Source organism: Neopsephotus bourkii, unplaced genomic scaffold, assembly GCF_033783945.1.
Source record: "Neopsephotus bourkii isolate Nb327-2 ecotype Australia unplaced genomic scaffold, CSIRO-AGI_Nbou_v1 NB_1417, whole genome shotgun sequence".
Classification (NCBI taxonomy): domain Eukaryota; kingdom Metazoa; phylum Chordata; class Aves; order Psittaciformes; family Psittacidae; genus Neopsephotus; species Neopsephotus bourkii.
In genome coordinates, this window is record NW_026901894.1 from 39,334 (window position 1) to 63,676 (window position 24,343).

Below are 24,343 nucleotides of genomic sequence, written 5' to 3' on the forward strand. Positions count from 1 at the left end.
CCACAAACCCGACACATTTGAGATACCCCATATTCTATGACAACGATGACTCATGTCTTTTAATAGACACGGGAGAACACCCCCATATTTATGGAGGGATTGGACACAACAAACACACAAAGACTCAAGAAGCAGACCTTACCTTGCTTGTGTTGCAGATACCCTGGTGCTTGGCATGGTCACAAATATACGCTCCAGTGTGTGTTTTAGTCCCTCACAGGAGATGCACATTTACACCTCCTGCCAACCCCTGCTTTGCAGGATGTAATTCCCCTTAATTCCAACCCCTGCTTTGCAGGATGCAATTCCCCTTAACAACAGCCATTAAAACCTGCACCCGTGGAGCACATCCCCTCTGCAGAGCCAGACCATCACACTGCCTACCACACAGGGATGGTGCCTGCCAACTCACCTTCTGAAATGGCAAGAAGGAGGTGACCCTTGCTTGTCAGAACACGTTCTGTTCGATAACTAGATCCCATAATGTTCAGCTGCCAACAAGACAATCCGGTTACATCCAAGCTATAAACCTCCACAAGCTCATGGCAAGGCTCGATGTTCAAATGCCAGGAGCAGGGAGAGGGCTTCTCTGGCTCTGCGCTGCTTCTGTTGTGCTCAGCACTGATGCAGCCAAGCAGCAGCCTAAGGGACGATTTAGGGAAGTGATAGCATCCTTGGGCATGGGAACAAGCTGCCCAGGGCACTGGTGGGCTCATCATCCCTGGAAGGGGTGAAAACTGTGCAGAGGAGGCCCTCATTGCCATAGGTTAGTGGTGGACTTGGCAGTACCAGAATGGTTGGACTCAGTCTTGAAGGTCTTCTCCAACTGAGCTGATTCCATGACTGTGACTGACAGCCCCGTGGTGCTGCTATTGCTGGGAGTGAATGGAACAGCTTGGATAAAGCCTTGGAGAGGCAGAGCCACCGAAGCCAGCACACGTGAGACTGTGGTGCTAGCAATGGAAGCACTTCCTGCCTCTGTCAGTAAGATACTGCCTTAATGGACCCAACTTCTTTCTACAGGAGCACACGTGAGACTGTGGTGCTAGCAACGGAAGCACTTCCTGCCTCTGTCAGTAGAATACTGCCTTAATGGACCCAACTTCTTTCTACAGGACACTCTCCAGTCCCTTGGCCAGGCATTTCAAATGCAATGCAATAAAACACACAAGGCAATTGAGCTTTGAATGGTGAAAGCGGGCTCCCATATGCCCCTTTAAATGTCTTTGTCATGGTGGATTAAAACGTTTGGCAGAAAAAACCCCACACTTAAAACCACTTTCTGAGCACGCAGCCCCTTCTACAGAAAGGTTTCAAGCCCTTACAATGGCACCAGGACAGGTTCTGGTCATCTCCCTCAGAGGCACACACAACACCCAATGATTTATGGCGGGGTGCCCGAGGTGATGAGTTTGTGATGCACACGACAGAAGCTGCTGAGATACAACCCCCTCTGGCCTGGCAGCAGTACACTACACACCGGGCTGGGCAGTGCGGGCTTGCAAGAGGAGAACACTGCTGCAAAGCTTCTGTAGGGCTCTGAACCTAGAGCAGGCAGAAGCCAGGCCTCGTTCAGCAGGCTCTCATCTGAGGAGCACACATGCCACCAACCCATGGGGCAGTCTGCGTGTCTCAGAAGGATGTGTCTGAAACCTCTGGGCTGAAGACGTTTGGCTCTTTAACCTCAGTCCTGTTCCAACACCCTGTTCCAATCAGGAAAGAGGGGAAAACCCTTCAGTGGAAATGTCCTGTTTCACTTCTACAAAGGGGTGGTTTTATGGGAAGAAACCCAACCTCGGAAGGCTCACGGAGCCTTCTGCAGCAGTTCCCCATAACCCAAGGTTCATGAAAAACTCCAAGCCAGAGCCTGTAGCTTCGAGCATGCCCAGCCCAGCCCTCCTGTGGGCTCACGACTGACTGCCATGGTGCCACAGCCCTGCTCTCAAGGGGGAGAACCTTAAATGGGATCTACAAAGGGAACTAACGAGGCTCCCTCAGCATCAGTGATGGGATGGCACCCTTCCTCCCACAGCCACCTCAGCCCCGCCAGCTGGGGTGGGGTTTATGGACGCACACCATGTTACAAACAGTTGATCAGATGGTACCCCATTGTGGTGCCCTGGGGGGGAACAGTTCCAGGCAGGATGCACGTTCTTGTACCGTAGTGCAAGCGCTGAATGTGACTGTATAGGGAAGGTAGGGTATAACATAATGCTGCAGTCAAAACCAAAACTGCATGGAACTGCTTCCACTGGCAAAAAGAGTGAAGAAACCTCAATTACAGAGCAGCACATGAAGAAACCTCAATTACAGAGCAGCACACGAAGAAACCTCAATTACAGAGCAGCACATGAAGAAACCTCAATTACAGAGCAGCACATGAAGAAACCTCAGTTACAGAGCAGCACATGAAGAAACCTCAGTTACAGAGCAGCACATGAAGAAACCTCAGTTACAGAGCAGCACATGAAGAAACCTCAGTTACAGAGCAGCACATGAAGAAACCTCAGTTACAGAGCAGCACATGAAGAAACCTCAATTACAGAGCAGCACACGAAGAAACCTCAATTACAGAGCAGCACATGAAGAAACCTCAGTTACAGAGCAGCACATGAAGAAACCTCCATTACAGAGCAGCACATGAAGAAACCTCAGTTACAGAGCAGCACATGAAGAAACCTCCATTACAGAGCAGCACATGAAGAAACCTCAGTTACAGAGCAGCACATGAAGAAACCTCAGTTACAGAGCAGCACATGAAGAAACCTCAGTTACAGAGCAGCACATGGGAAGTGGCCCACATTGACTCGTGGCTCTGAATCCATCAGCAAAGCAGAAGGAAAAGCTCTTTTCTACCACATCGGTACACATATGGTGTTCATAAACCAAATCAGAAGTACCACTCAAGCCCTCCAGAGCTCTTAAACCCCAGTACACAGGGTTGAAGTGCCACAAGAGGCACTGGGACAGGCATTTCCCAATAGTTTCCATGCTCCACAGCTGGCAGATCCGTGTTTATGGGCACAGCTGGAGCAGGGCACCTCTCTGTGGAGCTCATTTAGGTCCAGTTGCACCAATCTGCCCCAAAGCCCAAGTCCCTCCTATTGAGCTAAACCTTTTATTTTACCCTATGTTATTTTTGGACACTACATCTTTTACTGGTGAGTCCTCATGCCTTTTACCTCACTGAGACTGACGCAGTCAAATTAAAGGGAAACAGAATCAATCCTCCTGGTTTTCCACCTGAAAATGTTCCAAGGAGAATATTCTGATTTTCAGATAATTTCAGATAAGAGCACCCAGTGGGTTAAATATATCAGAGGACATTGGTAAAGATTAGAGATGAGGAGGGGGAAAATATCCCAAATAACAAAATTAGGCACGATTTGGCGAGAAGAGGAATATTCAAAGCTGTGCCTAAAGAGTAGAGGACAGAGCATTCTGCTGATGGGCTGCAGAGTGCCTGGCCATTCACACAGTGTCCTTCCAAGTGCATTAATGGCCAATGACTCATATGCCCTTGACAATGCTGTCCCAGGTAAGGAAGTGCTGTGCTTAGTACAAAACTGCTCTGTACTTAGAATCTGGGGAGGAAAGAGCTGAGATATGCACAGCCAAAAGCACACATCTTATCCCAAGATAGCCAAAGTTTTTTGTTCAAAGACAACCTTCCTCATGGATATAGCAAGAGGCACACACTTTTAAATATACCAGTGAAAACATGGGTATTGGTTTAGATTTCAGATAGATGCACATGGAACTCATCCTTCTTTCGTTGTGTTGCCTTTCTCTAGTACCACTGTACTCACATATTTCCACTCTAACTGGTCTCAGCTGCCCAGATGAAAGCCAGTGAGCCCTGGAAATGACTGGTGAAGAATGACCTGAGGAGGCACACTTGGTTAGCCCTTTCTGCAAGTCACTTAGAGAACATTACATGGGACCGTGGAGGTTGGGATGTCTCAAGCAGCAGCAAAGAGGCTTGGCACAAAACAAGGACAAAGCGGGTTTACTGGTTCAGAACTGTGAGTTACTCATCCTAGCAAGAGACGGAAAACCTGCCTTCACTTGAGTTCTGGTTTTAACTTAAGCCTTCTCTTTCCAGCTTACCTGTGCTGGGTGGTTTTGATTCAATGGTGTGCATCACCAGGCTTTCCTTCCCTGGCAAAAACTACTGATCAAGAAACCTCATCTTTGGCTGCAAAACCACATCAGTAGCACACAGCTTCTCAATAATCTTTATAAAGCTAAGAGGGGTATTTACTTCAAAGAGTGCACCCACAACACCACTACAGATGTAGCAGGATGCCAGCATCAGAAGTATACATTATTCTCAATAAAATGCCTTTACCTGCTACTTAGCCCCATTGGAAATAACTTGTGGGGTTGGAAAGTGCTTTGCAGACTTTCACTTCAGCCTTCTCCCCTTCCCTGTAGGAATCAGCTAGGAAGGAGAAAGCTGAAGAGGTCTATGTGCCTGCTGATGTCCCCAGTCAAGGAACACAGTGGGGCTCTGCAGAGGTTCATGACTGGTTCTGGAACAGTGACCAGAAGGGGAGGCCAGGCTTTGCTTTCATTTCCAAGAGATTAAGAATAGCCAGTACAAACAGGAGCTAGTGCTGCAGCTCTCCTAGGAACCCTTGCAAGGGAAAGGCCATGCATCCTCTCTGAAAGTGCCAAGGATCCTGCTGGGACAACGCTGGTACTTCTGATTTTCAGCTACAGAGGGGTCCTGCTGATAGGATAATCCTGTGCTGGAACACTAAAGGCAGAGATGTGAGTACAGGTACCTCTGGTTAACCTCCAGCATCCCCCAGTGAGTTACCTGCTGGATCAAAGGCTTTCCAAAGCCAAGGCTGTATCCCAGTGCTTCACCTCTTCTCCAAAGGCTGTAAACTCCCTGCTTGCTCCTTTGTAAGCCAATTGTTCCCGCCTGCTGTGACTAGCCATGCATGCCCCACCACATGTTCAAACAATAGTCTTAGCAGAAGTTTGCTCTGGAGTCTTTATGATGGGGTAATGCCTGTTAATTGTTTTTCCAGTGGGTAATGGAATGCTTTCAGCCATGCTCAGCTGGTTCTTAGTTTGATTTGTGACCTCTGTTCCAGGATTGTCTCAGGGGAACAAAGGCATCACAGGAGAGGCAAAGGGAGCAGTATCTTCCAAATGGGTTGCCACAGAACAGACAAACCGTGATGCTTCACCGCACTCCCCATCTCTGTGCAGCTCTTGATCAACCTGCATGGACCACAGCCCCTGGAGGGTCTTGGTAATGCTCCATGGCAAGGGAGCTCAGCTGCAGCAGGGGCAGGGGACAGGGTTTCTGAGCCCTCAGTAAGGACACGAGGTGGGTTGGGGGAGAGGAGATGGGGAGGTGGGACGAGGCTAACAGGACACACTCAGGAACTTGGGACCCTGTCACAAGCTAAACTGGCCCTCCATTCGCTTGACGTCATCTCCTAGGTTTTGACACCGTGATAGCCCTGCTCTCATGGTTTGCTCTGCCTGTGTCACAGGAAACCCTGATGGATAAGGCTGATTTCAAGAGAGCTGCCTCTGCTGTGTGCCAGCTACCACCACTTGCTATCTGACTGTGCCAGGCACTGTCCATGTCTAACAAAGGAACCCAGCTGAATGGCTCATCCTCCAAACATGCTCCTGTTGACAAACCACCCTTTGCTGCTTCATTAGATCCCACAGTGCTGGATCTGACTGAGTTCTGGTGGCCTCCTGACTCATCACCTTCTGTAGTGGTTATGCCTTCTCCTTCCCTCCCAGATGGGTAATTCACACTTCTGCTGCAGCGAGTCTAGCATAAAGCACACACAACCCTTCAGGGCACGTGGAAACCTGCCTTTCAAAGGGGCTTTTATCTGGCAAAACCCAATATACTTCAGAGAAGTTCCAATTCTTTGAGGCTGTTTTAGCTCTTCCCAAAGAATTGTGACGTTTTTTGTCCCTGTACAAATATGACATCAAAGCACTTAATTTGGTGGCACACACAATTCACTCCAAGCCCCCTCTTCAACCGTGGATTACGGCATATCTCAACAGAAGGCTGCACTGATCATTTGTTTAATGCTTTTTCTAACTTCAGCTTCACTCTTAGAAGCATCACCTCCAACCCTAACTGTTCTATGAGTCTAAGTTGAACCGATTTATAACCCTGAGGGCTTTTGACCCTATAAACCATGAACCAGTTTAAGATAAAACAACCGGTCTGTCCTCCTCTTGGACATCTGCTAAAAGGAGAATATGCTTGCCATGAGCAATGCTCCTTCCCTGCAATTCCAGCTATTGGGATGCAGGCTTGGAGGGGAATCAAGTGCACAACCCTCACTACCGATACCCAAACCAGACCCCGCGTTACTTCAGCTCCTTGCTCTCTGTGAATATGCTGCTGAAGGGAAATCAAGTCTCGTGCCTCTCTATGAAGTCTGTATAGGAAGTCACAGTGCAATATTAATGCTGTTTCCCTCAACCGTGTGCAGTGGGCTTGGTGTTTGTAGGCTTGACAAAGAGGACATAAAGCTGCACATTTGCCTTCAACTCAACCCTTTCATAAAGGCTCCGAAATGTTCCAGAATAACCCCCTGACATGAAGGAAAACGGCCTCCTTGTTTCTAAGGAAGGGGAAGAAGCAGTTTTCCACAAGCGATCTGAAGCTCCCAACCGCTGACCTTTGTCAGTTCTTGCTCTTAGCTTTGGTGACGCTGCAATTGGTGTTGTATTTACAGGGAAATCAAAAGGCAACCTGAATCCTCCTGAATTGAGGTTTGTAAAGGGGAACGTGGGGATAGAAATTCTAACTCATCTGCTGAGGTTACACTATGTCCCTGTTATTGTGTCCAGAGAAAGCAGCGTGCCTCCCTGAGGGGAAAAGAACTGCAGGGAGTTGGAGTGAACAAAACGAGCTCCAAATCCACCCCTGAGCAATGTCTCATATGATTGGGAAAATGATCTTTCCCTGTCAACCGAGCATTCATCTGACGGTACACAAATTACTCACCTAAGTGCTTGTAAGAAGCATTTTTAACCACCATGATGCATTTAGTGTATATGGTAATATAAGACAAATACCAAGGACAAGTAGTGCTGGAGGGAGAGGTGCAGAATGAGCTCATTGCACACATAAAGGTGGTCCAAGTCTGAGAGCCCCAGCTTCATGTGCTATTTCTGTAGGGGGTTCAGAGGGTTCTCAAGCTGCTGCTTGGGAGTTTTGTCAAATACTGGCCCTGTTCCAGACGATCCGCACGATGAAGCCAAAACAAGAGCCAGGGAAACACAAGAACTCCTACAACAGCTCTAAGGGAGATGCTTTCAGATGCTTCCTGGTAAAAGCACTCAAGGCAGCACTACACCCAAGGATGCTGGCAGTGAAAACAGCGCTCCTGACCTCACCGCCTGGACAAGAGTGAGAGCCCAAAGGCACTGCACAGCCTGAACCGTACCTTGCCGACGCCGACTGTTGAGCTTCCTGAAGCAGGTGCCCTCCACAAGCCGGTTGAGACGCTGCTGCTTGATCAGTTCCAAGATCTCGGGCTGAATCTTCTCTTTGAGTTCCCTTGGGGAGAGAGAAAGCAGCCCCTTGTCAAAGGCAATCAGGAACCATCCTCCCTCCCTCCCTCCCTCCCTCTGAGCCAGTCTCACAACGTGGTTCTGCAAGGAGTCTGAAGGGAACAACGGCCACAGGCAGGCCCAGGTCAGAACCTAGTCTGTTCTATTAAAAACCCACCTTTTCTCATAAGAGAGAAGGGAGCCAGGCTCCATTACAGACACCTCACTGCTACGACATCCGTGTCTGACTCAGGCAAGTCACTTATTTGTTTCGTACTTTACTCATCTAAAAATAGCACTTGCTATAACGCACCAACAAGGTTTTTCTGCAGCAAATAATAGTCTTTCATCACAGGAGCACTGCAAAGCTTATGTGAGGGTCTGACACCTTTCGCTGCACAATCCTCTGCTGGCAGACTCCAGGAGCACTAGAAGCCTAAAACACATCTTGGAACAACAATAGAAACACTCAGCAAGGCCAGTGAGCTCAGGTAATGACCAGCGCTCTATGCCTGTTACTCAGTCCATGCCACCCAATTGATAACTTAACTGTTATCAGGGTTCTGTGGAAGAGTAACCCAGGAGCAGGGATCCCTCCAGGATCAAACTTTACCCTTGGCCAGGACTGCAGAAACCCACAGCATTTAGCAAGAATATTAGAGATCCTTTAGAAAAGCCATCTTCTACATCCTCCTTTGGTAAGAGTTCGGCGTGTCAAGAACTGGGCATAAAACGTATGTACATAACAGTTAAAGTCTGATTTCCTACAGCATCACCTGGATCCACAGATGCCTGAATCCATCAGTGATGGCCTCACTTGGGTTCATTAAGAATACATAAAAGACAGGTTTAAACACCAACTTGACAACTAGTAAGATTAAAAAATAACTGAATGTGTAGAGGATTTATAAAGCATGGAGTATGTCAGACCCATCGTTCTGCACTGCTGTGCAGATTAGGTAATACCCAAAATCCTTCTGTCTGGCAGTATATTCCAGCATCAAAAGGAAGCCAAGCCACGGTATCCCATAGAGACAACAAACCCGTCTCCCTTCTGGACAACTTAGGGAGCCCAATCTCTGCTGATTTCCACACTCATCTGGATCCTATACCTTTGATCTGCCAGACCCCCACTGAAACTACAGGAAGTCCTCTGCTACACAGATAAGGCCTTTCAACCCAAGTACCCTTTTCCTCCCATGTACTAACACAAGGGTTGGGTTTTGATGCATAACCTGCTGCATATTTACATGCTGTAAAAATCTAGCTGGTCAAAATTTCAGGAAGCACTGTCACTATAGAAACCAGCACCTTTCGAAATGTATTATTAGTCCTTTAGGATCATTTTCAAGCCTTGTCGTTCTCCCATTGGGAACCAGGACATGAAAATGCTGAATGGCTAAGTACTATGATTCAAAGAAATCTGTGCCTGAGTTAATGTCTTGCCTTTACCGAGCTGATGAGCTTCCTCATTCCTCAGGTAAAAGCTGGGAGCAGGAGCTGAGGATAACAGTGTCAAAGCACGGTGTGGATTACTCAGCAGTGCAGGCTGTATCTAACTCTCCAGCTGGACTGATTTCAAACACTCAACATCAGTTGGCTGTTTAGGTAGTTTGATTCAGAAATGGGATGGTTCTCGTTCAATAGGTGTTAAGGATATCATAACATCATGGTTCTCAGACACTACTGGCAAGACAAAAACGAATGGGTCACCCAGCACATTAACACCTGACTGCTCCCAGTATCCCCCCGTCTGTACTCTGATGCCCCATATGCTCTTTATAAACCAGAGCAAGAGAAGGCTTTTTAACCAACCCCAAAGCAAACAGGTAACCCTCCCTCAAGCATCTCACAGTCTAAGGCAGACTTCCCATAGGAGGAAGTGAGGTAAGAAAGAAGAGACGCCTTCCCCCTCTTTGCTGATGGGCTGGAGTCCCTCTACACACGCATGTATGTGTTCTCACGACCGTGACACCCAGAGGCAGCGCTCTCTTTTGGTTTACTGTCCCCAGACCTGGGCACACAGAGGTTGTGGAGACAACTGCAGGGAGAAACAGTCTGCAGTGGCTTTGGGCTTCAGTGGCACCACCTAAGCCCACCCATCCCTTACCATTGTCCCTTGCACCTCCTGTCTTTGCTGCCTTCAGCAGCCCATGCCATCACACAGCTACTCTGACTCCAAGGTTTTACAGCTGTTCTTCAGCCACCACGACTCCGGGTGCATCTCTGCAAGGTGCTCCTGCCTCTTCCTGCTCCTCACCCTTACGGTTTCTGGTCCACCACCTCAAGGGGATGGAAATGGGGCAGAACAATCAAAGCGCAGCCCGCAGGGAAACAAAAGAAGCGCTGCTCTGCATCCTCATGGTTCCTTCAGAAAGCCTTCTGAGTGCAAGGGAGTTCTGATCCGCAGAGGCTGAAGGCAGGGGTTATTAAACACCATGAAAGTCCCTGCACAAGCAGGTCCTTCTGCCTCATTTTTAACCCAAACAGGCACAATGAGCTAAAGGAAGATCAGCAATGCAAATATGTTCTGTGAAGCTTTAATTCCCTGTCCTTCAGCCGACAGTGGCTCAACAGTTTGCACCTTGCAAACAGAGAGGACAAACTCAGAAGGCTTGAGGAGAGAGTGACTTTACGAATTGCTGTTAGTTTTCAACCGGGTTCCTGGCACCTAACAATGGCAGAAGTCAGTGGGCTGGTGAGGCACAAGGGTTGAGAAACCCACACAGTAATGTACATGACCACTGCTCTCCTGGTCTTGCTGCTCTTGGCACTGTAGGTAACACTGACAGCAGCTACTTACTTCTAACATAATAGATCTGAATTGTTGGTATATCTGGAAATCAGGAGTAATTATTTATATTACCCAAAAGGATGCTAGCCCTTCTGCAGCCCAGTTATACCTGTCCCCAGCTATGCCTTAAGACTCTTGTTAGCTGTTTTCCTTCCATTATGGGCCATATTACAGCCATTTAAATCATTACAACACAACAGAAAAGTAATCCCAGAACTGGTTTGTGGCTATGCCCTCTCCTAATCACCTCATGCACTCAGAGCGGGCATTAGGGACTCTTTCTGTAAGGTAAAACTGAAAAGCATTCAAGTCCCTCCATTGCCCTGTATGCTGATGATTTTCACACAGAGGTTTAGTCAGCAATGACTCCCTGGCTGATATTAGCTCCCCTTTAACCAGCAAACCTCCTCTTGGATGTCAGTCAGACCTTCATCCACTATTAACCCATCTCTGCTGCCATTGAACCTATCAAGGAGATGTGTGGTCCTCTAGAGGCCCACAGGATTCCTGGCCACCCTGTTCTATTCAAAATGAGACAGCGATCCTTTATCCTTTTGTTGTGGGACGGCAGCCTGGATGATCAATAACGACCCCACAATCTCAAACTGGTTCTGTTCTCAAGGACTTTTTGTTTCCCCTGATGGAGAACAGAAAGGGAGAGAACTTCCTCACGCAGGATCCAACAATGCTCGCATAAAAGAAACAGCTAATCCCTGCAAAACAAGGGTGTCCTCGTTCCAAGGATCTAAGGCAGCACTTCACAGCTTACATTCAAATTGAACCTGACTCAAGCTTCTCTCATCCAGCAGCCTCCTGACAACTTTATATTCAATGCTCCACACAACGAGCAGCAGAAGAAAAAGCTCTACCATGTTCAAGGCAGGAAAAGCATCATCTGATTGCCATGTTCTCACGCAGAATTAAACAAGGCCTGCAGACTTTGCATTCACCCTTGTGTGCAATCTCTTTTAGGCTATCTGCAAGGCTCTAAGATACACAGCAGAGCCATGATTGCTCTCTTCACTCGCAGTTTCTTCCCCTACAATGAGGCCATGATTCTGCACGCCCATCAATTGTGCCATCTATGCAGTCTGAGAGAGTTCAGTACAGGGAATCAAATTGCAGGGGAAAATGAAAGAACCATTTCTTTTCACAGTTAAGAATAAGTGATCATGGGTGCAATCAAAATGCAAATGCATAGAGTCAGATCTCTGCAAAGGCAGTTGTGACTGCTTAAACACCTTATCGATTTACTTAGCCTTCACAGCCTTTAGGCTTAGCCTTTAGTCCTGAATCTGGAATGGGCCTCTGGGAACACTTCCCTTGCTTGTAACTAGTTGTGTTGGCTGCTCCACTCATTCCGTGATGGGGAAGGAGGCTGCACTGTGGCAGCAACCAGCCAGAGTGACACTGGAAATAAGGAGCTTGCAGAGGGCAGGTTTCACAAGGCTGGCTGATGATGCACGAGAACAGATTTGACCTCATCATACTTAAACAGTAGACTCATAAGGAAAGCAGGAAAAATGGGAAGCTTTGGTGACAAGCTCAGCAGTACTGAGCAGCTTTGAACCACTAAACACTGCAGGGGATTTCTGAGCAGGGTAATGGTGCAGAACTCACTGGAGCCATTTGTAGCTATGTGATGGATGCATTGCTGTGAATGACATCGGTTTTAATTGGGCATTAGGTCCTATCTTCTAACGCACTGAAAACATAAAAGAGGGACTTCCCTTTGATCCACACTGGTATGATCAAAATTCAAGTGTATAATTGCACTTAGATCAGGCTTCTGCTGTTGCCCTGCTGGCCCCGGAGGAATGTGTCCCCAGAGCTTGCACTTTGATAACTGTACCCTTCAGGAACAAACCATAGATCACTTTGGGTTGGAAAGGACCTGAAGCTCATCCAGTTCCAACCCCCTGCCATGGGCAGGGATGCCTCACACTAAACCATCAACAGTGTTGAATGCCCAAATCCGCATGCTGCTTCTGCATCCTGAGATGTTCTGCTCCAAACCCTTCTCTACACATTTGCCTGGAAAAGGAGATTTGGAAGGTCACGAGCCATTCCCCTTGAAGCATGGTCAGGATTGCAGGGGACGGCTCTGAAGTCCTCATCGTTTCTCTGCTGAGCTCAAAGGGTTCCTGCTGTTCTCTGCACATCATCTGTGTACCGCAGCGCCTGCCACTGTCCTGTGTCATCAGCTCAGTCACAAGCCCAGACCTGTGACAGAGCCAAGCGCAGCCTCTCATTTGTCATACAACAGAACAAAGGACATCCTGAGAAATGGGAAGGAGTTGTGGTGGTGACACTGTCATTTGATGCCCTGCAGTAAACCACAAGGGAAGGAGCATCTCACTGGCTAGCTGCCGGAATGTTATCATTTACAAGTAACTCACTCCCTGTCAATGACACCAAAGATGATACCATAAGCACGGTCATACACAGCACCACCTTCCTGTGGAGCCAGTGTGCATTGCCTCCTCTTCACCTGGGTTTCTCCCCATCTCACTCAGAGAAGTGACAACTGGAATGCTTAAACATGGACACAAGACAAAGCTCTGGTGGCTTTGGGTCTTCAAGTTTGAAGCCATTTCCAACACTGCACCCGGGCTCACAACCATGCAGAGCCAGGAAACCTTCATACGAATAAGCCTTGGGAGACCCTGCAGGGGATTTGCTGGCGCTGGCTTCACTGAACTCAAAGTCCCGATAGCCAGCAGAAGAGCAGATAGCAGGCTGCAAGCAGATGCTGCACTACTGCTTTGGAGCACAGCTCCCTGGGCAGCTCCTCGTGTGTCCCCCCAGGAGAGCTCACAGATGCCATCCCCACTGGCTAACCCATACAAAAAGGGGTGAGGAAGGAAGGCAACACTTACAGAATGGGACGAGACTGGAAATCTTCCTGGTTCATTCTTTCAGACTGGCGTATTTTCAGTATTTCTGTGTAGCTGAGGTTCTGAAGCTTGCTCTTGAACTGATCCAGAGAGCTAGGCTTGGTAGTGAGTGCTCTCATTATCTGTTCTTTCACCACCTGCATTACCTGTGGTGGACAGGGGAAAGGAAAGCCGTGTTAACGCTTGCTGTGTTCCTGTTTCAAACCTGAACGTGGGTCCCAGGAGGTTTCTGGGTACGGATGATCAGTACTGTGTGGTCTCAGGAGCAGAACCACAAAATGAGCCCACTTGGGTCAGGGCGTCACGGCCTACACAAGAACTCATCTGCCCTGTAACAAGGCAATCATGGTCTGTGCACAGAGCATCACTTACTGCTTGGCTGTCTCCCCGAACAGCGACATCGCAGCTCCTGGTTACGGCGCTGTAAGTCCCACTCTGCCTGTGCTTTGTGTGCCCATGGTGCAGCAGCGGGGCTCTACTGCACCTGGTGCTCAGATGGGGCTCTCACCATAGCGGGGCAGGCACGCATCACACTCCAAGCAGCAGGGAAGAGGTGCGGAGTCCTCAGGGGATGGACATCCTGAGTCCTGCCAGCTCACTGCACACAGACCCACAACAGAGACTGCAGAGAGCCTGTCGGGCCTTACAGCACACAGACCCACAGCAGAGACTGCAGAGAGCCTGTCGGGTCTTACAGCACACAGACCCACAGCAGAGACTGCAGAGAGCCTGTCGGGTCTCACAGCACACAGACCCACAGCAGAGACTGCAGAGAGCCTGTCGGGCCTTACAGCACACAGACCCACAGCAGAGACTGCAGAGAGCCTGTCGGGTCTCACAGCACACAGACCCACAGCAGAGACTGCAGAGAGCCTGTCGGGTCTTACAGCTCTTCTGCTGGCTCTGAGAGCTGCAACCCTGACCAGCAGGCAGCAGCACACAGCTGGGAACTGTGGGCCACTGCTGCCCCTGTTCCTTATGCCCAGAGGTGATGGACACACGCTGGAAGCCAGGGGGCTCCCCCTGAGCATCAGGAAGCATTTTCTTACTGTGAGGGTGCCCTGTCCAGGGAGGCTGTGGAGTCTCCATCCTTGGAGAGATGCAAACCCCATCTGGTCCTGCTGTAGGTGATGCTGCTTGAGCAGGGGGCTGGACCAGGTGACCTCCAGTGATCCCTTCCAACCTCAGCCACGCTGGTGCTGCGAGAGCCTTACACTGCAGACACGGGGCCATACACAGCAAAGGACAGGGAACTTGCTCAGAGACCATCCGTTGGGCAAGGGAGGGAGAAACATCCGTTTGCCAAGGATATTGCAGGACTGCTTTTGAAACAACGCCATACACAATTCAAACCAGAAAATGAGCATGATGAGCAGCTCGGCAACAGCCATCTATCTGCATATTAATTATTCCATCAGGAGAAAATTGCTGAGACACAGTTAACTAAGGGGGACTGCTTGGCTCTGGTTCGGCTCAATACATACCGCAGATTGATGCTTGCCTCTCTGCAATCCCAGCCTCATCTCCTTGCTGCTGGTGCAAATCACACACTTGGAAACGTTTATATGATACTGAGCTTAAGCTGGCTGAAACACCCCATTTATCAGCCTCAGAAAGGCACATCCCACCCCAATCCAGCAGCTAAAGACCAGCAGGAAAGGGTAACACCCCCCTGCTAGCAAAGCGGGTGTGAGGGAAATTAACAGCTACACAGAGGGCAAGAGCTTCTTCTGAACTGCTCATTTTCCTGTATTCTCCCATTTTCACCAGTACCTTAGAACAGAGGCTCAGCCCCGCAGAGGCTCCCTGAACGCTCTGAGAAGTTCTCTTCTCACATGAGTATTTCATTGCTTCATATGTGCTGTCTTCCAGCTCACCGCCTGCACTGGGTCTCCTGTTGCTGCTTCCCCAGAGGTAGCTCCTCGCTCAGATGCGATCTAAGCACGCAGCTTAGCTCTGTCCACCAGATGAAACCAAGCAATTCAAGAACTGAAGATACCCCCCTCCGTACTACAGGGGCTACCTCCGTCCTGACTTCAAGGGAAGCGGGATGCTTCTCCTTCTCCTGCAGGAACTGGCTCAGGGGGCAGCAAATGCCTCTGACACACTTCTACCCCCTCAGTCACAGAACCCCAGACTGGTTTGGGTTGGAAGGGACCTTAAAGCTCCTCCAGCTCCAACCTGTGCCACGGGCAGGGACCCCTTCCACTGGAGCAGCTTGCTCCAAGCCCCTGTGTCCAACCTGGCCTTGAGCACTGCCAGGGATGGGGCAGCCACAGCTTCTCTGGGCACCCTGTGCCAGCGCCTCAGCACCCTCACAGGGAAGAGCTTCTGCCTAAGAGCTCAGCTCAGTCTCCCCTCGGGCAGGTTCAAGCCATTCCCCTTGCCCTGGCCCTACAGGCCCTTGTCCCAAGCCCCTCTCCAGTTTCCCTGCAGCCCCTTCAGACACCTACAGCACACCCCACATCCTCTTGATTTCACACACGGAACAGTCTGGGTTTAGACGGTGGCCACGTGCAGCTGAATCCATCCAAAAGAGTTGCTTCACTGGGAATCTGCTACTTCCCCATCAGAAACCAGCTCCTGGGCTGCATCCCGAGTGCGCTCACCAGTCCAACTGAGAAACACTGCGGGAACAACAGAAACACCCAACACCTCAGTGTTCAATGGACGGTGCCCAACAAGGCGAGTGCCACACTCCTCCTGATTCCATTGGAAATATCATTGCCATGCAATGCAAAACCTCCTCCCGATTCCATTGCAAACCAGTGGCACCCAGAAGGGCTTAGGAAATGCAGTGAAGGGAACATCCTCAAAGAAACAGGGGGATAAAGTGAAGCAGAGGATCCCAGGGACAAGCTGGATGCTTAAAATTATCTTGTGCCTTCCTGCCCCTGCCTTCCTGACAATGACTGCTCACTGCTGCTGCTGCTGCATTCTGAGTTATGGCTTGTATGCTTATGCATTGCTAATTAGGACTAATTCTTATTAACTGTCAGGAATGGAGAAGAGGGGAGGGACTGGCAACTCACCCTGCTCATTGGCAATGCATTCAGCTCTTGGTACCTCCTGTCTGGGCTCACAGAGAAGGTGACGTTGGGCCCATGGCTTCCCTTCTGCTTTCTCAGGCCTGCTGAGAAGTGCTACCTGTACTTTGGTACACACGGCCCTACAGCCAAGCTACAGTCATCATTCCTGCAGGATCAGGCAAAAGAAGCGTACAAAACCAGGTAGCTTAATTCAAATATGAAAGCCCCATCACCGCTCGTGCCATCAAATTCCCTGGCCATCAGGAATCAACAAATGACTGCAATTCCAAGCAGACAGACATAGTATTACTGCTGAACTAAGCACACAACACTCCTATGGTAACCACCACTACAATATCACCTTGATCTCTTCATCACTGCACCAGATGTGCAAGCCAATAAGAGTCCTGCAATTGCTCATGCATTCATTCAAATGGGTTCCATGCATCCATTCAAGTACCTGTACAGACCTGGTTTTTTGCTGTTTACGTACAGACTTAGTTGCTTCAATTCCAGGCACTCACACTGGGGAAACTGTCTCTATGACTAGGTTTTCCCATAAAATAAATGAATAAATCCTGTATTTCAGGGAGCTGCATGTATGTGGACCTCCTTTGCAGTCTGATCTCTGAACCAGCCATAGGAAGCAGCATTCACTCTTGGCTAAGCAATGCAAAGGAGGCTCAAGCTCAGTAGACTTCGGGTGCTATCACTTATGCTTAGATGCAAAATCCTGTATAAACCCTTGTCTTCCTTCTCTGGTACTCAGTGATGCAGTTAACACATGAGCAAGGAAGAGGCATCTGCATTGTCAGGATCTGGAAGGTTATTCACAGGCCATCATCAAAGACCTCCTTGGCTTAGAGACTCCCCTTGCTCCTGAGAGAGAAGGCAGAAAGTGCATCTCCCCCAGAAGGGGGTGATCACACCATAGAATCATAGCATCATAGAATAGTTAGGGTTGGAAAGGACCTTCAGATCATCCAGTTCCAACCCCCCTGCCATGGGCAGGGACACCTCGCTCTAAACCATCTCACCCAAGGCCTCGTCCAGCCTGGCCTTGAACACTGCAGGGATGGAGCATTCACAGCCTCCCTGCACAACCCATCCCTTGCCCTGTAATGTTTCAAGCCGACCCTGTTTAACTGTCTGGCCAAAATGTCAGGGCTGCTGATTGCACTGAGTCTCCTGAGCTCGTAGGGATCGCTGCCAAGAACTTCTCATCTGTTTAATGGCCAAAGTTGCGTTGCCAGCCTGTGATTACGGCCGCCCCAGAGACAGCATCAACCCTTCCTCCCCATGCGGCTGACCTTACAATGAAATTCAACGTATTCCCTACTCCATGTAATTGCACATAAACGCTGTAGACAGTTGTTTTAATTACATTATGCTTTGCTACTCTTACTGACAAAGGAATGCTTCCGAGGGCACGTTTGCTTTAAATCGTGCCCTTTGCATGTGATGACCTCTCGTGCAGTGAGAGAATCCCAAGTTCTGCATTATGACTAAGTTAAATACACCAAAAACATGAGGAAAAAGACAGTAGGAAAAAAGGACTACTTCTTTTTCATTTAATCACTTAGGACTTTATTCCCTGTATTCTGCATCCATCTAATGTGTCTTGTTTTCTATGCTCAGCATCACCATAAGATCAAATTATGTATCTTGTTAAGCTGTTTTAGTCTAGCTTTGTGACCTAGCTCATTTGACCTCATCTCTCCCCTCTTTTAGCCTTGCTCCTCTGTCTTCCCATGTCAACTTTCACCTATGCAAATGGTCTCTTCCTTTTGGGATGGAGCAAAGGACACCAAAACACCCGGGCTCTACAACAAGGGGACAACATGAAGGAAGAGAAGTTGTCAGTGTCAGAAAGGAGTTTACTGGGGTCAAACTTCACAGCACCCTTCCCACTGACTGCACCCCAGCAGCTTGTTTGTAACTATGGGAAGCACAAAGCAACGCCTGTCTTTGGCACTGACTGAAGGAGACAGGCTGCCAGCTCAGACACCTACCACTGCCTGCGAGCTCCTGGACATGCAACGTTCACAACCACCCATCAGTGGAGCACCAGGCAGGAGATGAGCCCTTCCCATCATTCCCCCACAGCACCAGTGCTCCTCTTGAATAAGCATGCAATGACCCTCCCACAGCAGCAAGAACACACCCAGAGGCCAGCACAGAGGCCACTAACTTGTACCCTTAGTGCCCTGGGACACACACTGCACTGGTGGCTCCATGGTGACTACCTCGGGGGCTTGTGTGTGCCTGTACATTACGCTGACTGATTGCCATTAATCTTGACAGTCCACCTTTGTCCTGCACAGACAAGACTTAGGTATAAAACCTGAGCCCACATTCCAATGATGTGCTTAGCCCAATGGCTCAAAACTAGCAAGTACTGCAGGGCACGATTCCCTACCTCACTGCACCATATGATAACAGGGCAGCCACTAGACTGCACCATATCCAGAGACCCCCTCTACAACCAGACCTGAAGCATCCGAGATGTGAGGAGTTCGAAGGTTTCATTCCCTAGGTTTTCCACATGACCATTTGAAAACCAACAAGCACAAAACTGGAGGGAAGACATCCCCTTGCAAACTGGTTGTCAGGAATTCACACCTCGCTTCCTCCCTATCTGAATGCTCCTGAAATGAAGCAGCTGGGCTTATACAGGGTAAAAAAAACGCAGGAGAAAACATGATTTGGTGATTGAGATGCAGCCTGTTCCTTTCATTCACAAAGGGATTTCCTCCAGTTAAATCCACAGGGCAGGCAAGACGAAGGCTGCAGAATGAAACGGCCAAATCATTCTTAATGAACAGCGTGTCCTGACAAAGGAGGCCATCAAGAAAACCTAATTGTGAAGGCAAAGGAAATTACTTGAGTTTACAAGCAACCTGTCAGCTCCTTTAATGAAAGCTTTACATGGTTAGTGTGCACACCAGGTAACCCAAGGCAATGCTTTAGACTGCTCCGAAGGATAAATTGTCTTAACTAGATCAGTGGTTATACTGTCAGGGTACTCACAAGAGACTCCAATGTCCTTGGAAGAGAATAGGATGCTGTGCCTCAAACCATCTGCACACAGTGCAGTCTGTGGATTCACCACAGCAGTCTCTCAGGCACGGTCTGTCCCAGGCTTCCACTCCCCAGGAGCTCAGAGCATCAACTCAAACGTGCCATCCTGCTAGCACAGCCTAACCACTGACAAGAGATTCCAAACTCCCACACCATTTCCTCCAGTACAGCCCACGTCCTCCAATTCCAAAACAAAAAAAACAACAAAAAAAACCCCAAAACCAAAACACAAGTGAAGAAACAAATAAAGAAAGGATCAAAATTCCCAGTTTTCAATGTTAACTATTGCAGAGCACAAGGACAGTTCCTGTATGCAGTCAGTGATAAAGAGCAGTTCTAAGCCATCTGGATGTACATAGCCACAGCAATAAGTAAGTTGATTCCCTTTCAGGCAGCAGGATGAGAGAGCAGCTGCCAGAGGCACTTGGGCTTAGCAGGTACAAGCTCTGATCTAGTTTATCTCTTAATTTTCTGCAGAATTTAAAACCCATAGTGAAAAAAAGTTGGTGCTGCTGAGCTTTTGCCTCTTTAGTGCCTTCTTTTCTTCTCCTCTGTCTCTTTTCAAAAAACCCTCTGGCTTGTGATTCTGGTTTTTATTATATTACATTATATTACATTTTATATTACACTACATTATATCCTATTCTATTATATCCTAACATATTATATTAATATATGATCATATTAGATAATATATGATATATAGTATATATATTCTATATAATTATATAGGATATTATACATATTCTATATAATTATCTATACTAGTACATATATTAATATAATATTATGGTGTTTATATGAACCAAGATATCTTTCAGTCTGAAGAGAAGATACCTGAAAGAATGCAATGGTTTTAACTGGGCTGAACACTCTGTTTCCACATCTTACCAGCATCAGTGTCACCATCCAGTTCATCAGTGACTGTCGCTCTGCAGCACGAGCAAAGGAGCCTGGCAGATGTGATGATGGAGCAGAGATGTGACAGCAGCTCCACACAGGGTGTTTAAAAGGTTTATAGCACATGTCTGAAGCTTCATGCTAGAGTAATAGATCTCTTCAGTGTGAGACCTTGTTGAGAGCTTCAGGACCAAAGCAAACTGCCTGCCCTCTGGTGAGGGAAGGGGCCTGAAGGAGCCTGACCCTTCCCTGGATCCCGAGATGCAGGTGGTCAAGTGATGAAGAAAGAAGGAGCTGAAGATGACGTGATGGATGAAGTTGTTGCACACTGCAGAGAAGTTCTTCCTGTTTTGAGCTGTTTATGTTTCCTTGCCTAATGAATCACAGGTGTGGGAAAGCAGCCTGAAATCACAGCTCCTGGGAACTGAGAGGCTGAGACCTGGTAATCCAAGACTACGAGAGAGGGAAAGAGGATCCATTATATTCCTGTAGGAAGGGAGGAGTAAGGCCCCATGGGTCATGAGCACAAGACTGGTGAGCACCATGAAAGGAGGTGGCTGACAGAAGCAAGGAAGGGGTCTGAGGAGCGTCTGTACCTGAAGAGGCTGAGGTAGGGAACTTCTGCTCCCTGCGCAAGATTCCTGGCTCATCCTCCTCCTGGATGCAACCTGTGTTCAGTGGGAATGGAGCCCTAACTGCTGCACTGCTATATTACACCCCTTGGGCTACTCCACCTCTGCAGGACGAGCCTGGGGCCACAGCTTCACTTAGAGCTTTCCAAAGGAGCTCCCAGAATCCTGTTCTTCCCTTGGATACACAGACCCTGATGGAGAAGCACTGGCTATGAAGGAGAGCTCCAGTCCTTTGCTAACATCACTATTTCTTTTCTCCATTAAAACCCCTTACAGTGGCAGAGGCTTTGGCTGTGAGCAAAAAGCAGCTTGAGCATGACTGAGAAAACGATAGAGGGCTATCCCATCCTTCCAGTGAAGGGTACGTGGCTAAAGGGCTGGGCAAGATGATGAGCTGTTTGACCATGAGTGTTAACAGGCAGCAGCAGAGAGAAGAACAAGGAATTCAAAGTGACCAGAGCAGGAGCAGAGGTTCCAGTGGGGAGCATCAGCACGGGGAGGAAGGCATCTGGTTGATGGCTAGCACTAAAAGAAATGAAGGAGTGGGGAAGAAAAGGCTCTGACAGATGCTGTATTTCAATGGAAAATGAAGGCTGAAGGATAAGAAGAAATGAGATTTTGTTAGAAGGTCAGTTTAAAGGAAATAGGAAAAGAAAGGGTAAGTATGGAGGAAATTAGATCATAAATTACGGCTTGGGAAGCAGCTGGCTGAGAGAAAACCTTCCTTAAGGACTGGCCTGGGGAAGTAGAGGGTAAAATTGATAGTAATAGGAAGGGAAGTGAACAGCAATCCTCTACCAAGTCGAAATTTGGATTCAGAGTCCAAAACCATCATCAAAACCCACGTAAACACCATCTACAATGCCTTCAACCATGCTGGTAGTAGACAATGTGAGCACAGCCCACTGGCTTCCTGCAGGGTTAACACCAGATGCTCCCCTCAAATCCAAGGATTCTGTTCACAACAACTCTGACCCATATATGCAAGTCAAAACCCAGGGGGTTGGGCTGTGTTGGGCTCACCCAGGAATGAGTGAGAGGCAGAAACCTCTTCCCTGCATTGATGCTTGCATCAGAGACAAGGAACACACTTCTTGCCTGCCTGTGCTTTGTGCCTTGAGGTAAGCAAAGCACGACCGAAGTGAAACGATGCACAAAGTTAATAGGGCAGTTGTTGTAAACTGCCTTGTTTGTTAATAGAAGGCTCAGGTCAGCCAGTATTACATGATACCCACCCCAGTGTCTGACAACCTCCTCCAGCAAAGGAAAACACGCAGCAAATCATCTGTGGGTGGCATTTAACCCAGGGCTTCTCACAGACAAAATGTACTGATGTGCTCAAGCCAAATGGGAAGGGAGGGGAGGGGGAAAAACCAGGAGATACCTGTGGCCTTAGTCATATACCAGTGTAATAATGAGCATGTCAAATCACACACTTGTGAAGTCTCAGAGTACGAGAGTTACCCATGATTCGGATCACACATTTGGGTGCTGCTTCCCTTAAAATACACAATTACATGAAATGGCACACACCAAGGGAAAATTCACTGTAACACATTGGCAAAGAGCTGGCTCTGCAGAAGGAAAGCAAGGACAAGATTCCAGTAGGCAGTTTTCCCCATAGGAAAGTGTAAAAATGAAAGCACTCAAGTTCTGGGTATTAATGATGAGTAACAAAAAAGACTCTTTGAATGGGCCAAAACTCAGGAGAAGTGAGGGAGCAGAGTTTTTTAAAGGAAAGGGAAACAGAAGGGGCTGGACACATTGCTCAGCCCACCTGATAAATGGATGGGAATGTAATACCACCATGATGCGTTACAGCTTCGCATCTCCCCATCTCCTTTAGCTGAGATACAAACTAGAGGGATCTCCATGTTCTTGCACCAGTGCACACCACTGTGCTGTGAGGTCTGTCCTGTTTGAGGCACGCACAGACACAGAGAGCTGCACATGGTCCAAACCTGTCCCTGCCCCTGCTTGCGTTGTCCCTTCCATTGCCTCCAGTCAACTCCAGGGACTCCCCCAGCTCCACCTCTAAGCGGAAGGGGAGCCATGCACCAGGTTCATGTCTTTTTAATACCAAGAGAAACGAAGATCCCTACTCAGCCAGGTGAACCACAAACACACCAGCTAGCACTATGGGAGCAGCCTCTCCACCTCTCCTCCTTGCTGGCCTTCTTCTCCCAAACCCAACAGACCTTCAAAGCCCATCTACTACATCTACAATCACAGAACAGTTTGGTTTGACTTCCAAAGTCACCTTGTCCACCCCCCCTGCAGTGAGCAGGGGCATCCTCAGCTAGAGCAGGGTGTCCAGCACCACATCCAGCCTGGCCTTCAGTGTCTCCAGGGATGGGGCATCCATCACCTCTCTGGGTAACCTGTGCCAGGGTTCCATCACCCTCCACTTGGGTTTGAGTAGCAAATCCTGCAGCTCTGACACCTACTTCTTTCCTTAATTCTGACAGGCATATTAATATAGGAGATGTATGACCCCCGAGACTGGATGCAGGCAATGCCTTGCAGGGCTTGGTTAGCTGCCCAGGACTGTGGGCTGGGAGCAAGGTTGGACACAGTGGAGGCTGTAGGCAAAAATGGAGAGTACAAATGGATTCAGGGAATTCCAGAACCATTATCTTTGTACTGACACTGCATTTCATTAAAAGAAGCAAAGTTTCTACCTAACAAGAATGACCACAAAGACTAAAAACGAGGGTTTGGATTCAGTCCTTTGGATTAGAGAACCAGGCTATGCACTTTGGCTTTCCTGATGAACACACAAACCAGATGCTCAGTACATGGCTGTTGGACTGTTTCATTCAATCCCATTATCTGTGTGTCCTTCCAGTGAAGGTAACTGATAGGGCTGAACATCCAGGCACCACGCAGAACGGCAACGTGCAGATGTGCCATGCGTCTGAATGAACCTACGTGTTCTCATGCACCCCAATTTAGAACGAATAAGCTGTAATAACCTTCAGGTAAACCTTGATCTCACGCTCATGTCACTGATGAAAGCAGTGAGCTGGAAAACATGTCCACAGAACACCAGCTTTTGAGCACCTCTCATATCAGTAAGTGGTTCAAGTGATCGCTGCATTGCTATCAGAGAGTCCAGGCAGTGCCACAAGAGGAAAAGCGGCTGCATGAATCACCTGAACGATGCACAGAAACGCACGAAGCAACGGGAAGATCAAACCCACTGTGACTCGTGCGGTGCTAGCTCTGATTCTGCAAGCCCAGAGCTCACTGACAGACTGTAGTAAGTGCTGTCAGGACTATTGAACCCCCAGACCTGCCTGGAACGGCCAAACACAGGCAACAAGGCTATGGCCAAGGAAAAGATGTTCTGATTGCCCTTTAAAAAGGGTTCTGAAATGAAGGAGTAAAACCTTTGCAACACCCTCCATCCGTGCAGCCTGGTCCAATGAGATCTCTGCCTCAGGGACGCAC

At 48.5% G+C, this 24,343-nt stretch overlaps 1 protein-coding gene across 3 annotated transcripts in view; it reads right to left on the reverse strand.

Annotated features, from left to right (window-relative positions):
• Positions 1-24,343, reverse strand: part of ELMO1 (engulfment and cell motility 1) — a 223,971-nt gene that overhangs the window by 15,658 nt on the left and 183,970 nt on the right. For all 3 annotated transcript variants that reach the window (XM_061367972.1, XM_061367971.1, XM_061367973.1), the window contains 2 exons: positions 13,231-13,394; positions 7,452-7,564 (listed from right to left, as the gene is read on the reverse strand). In XM_061367972.1, the coding sequence (XP_061223956.1) occupies positions 7,452-7,564; positions 13,231-13,394 (277 nt within the window). The remainder of the gene's footprint in view (positions 1-7,451; positions 7,565-13,230; positions 13,395-24,343) is intronic.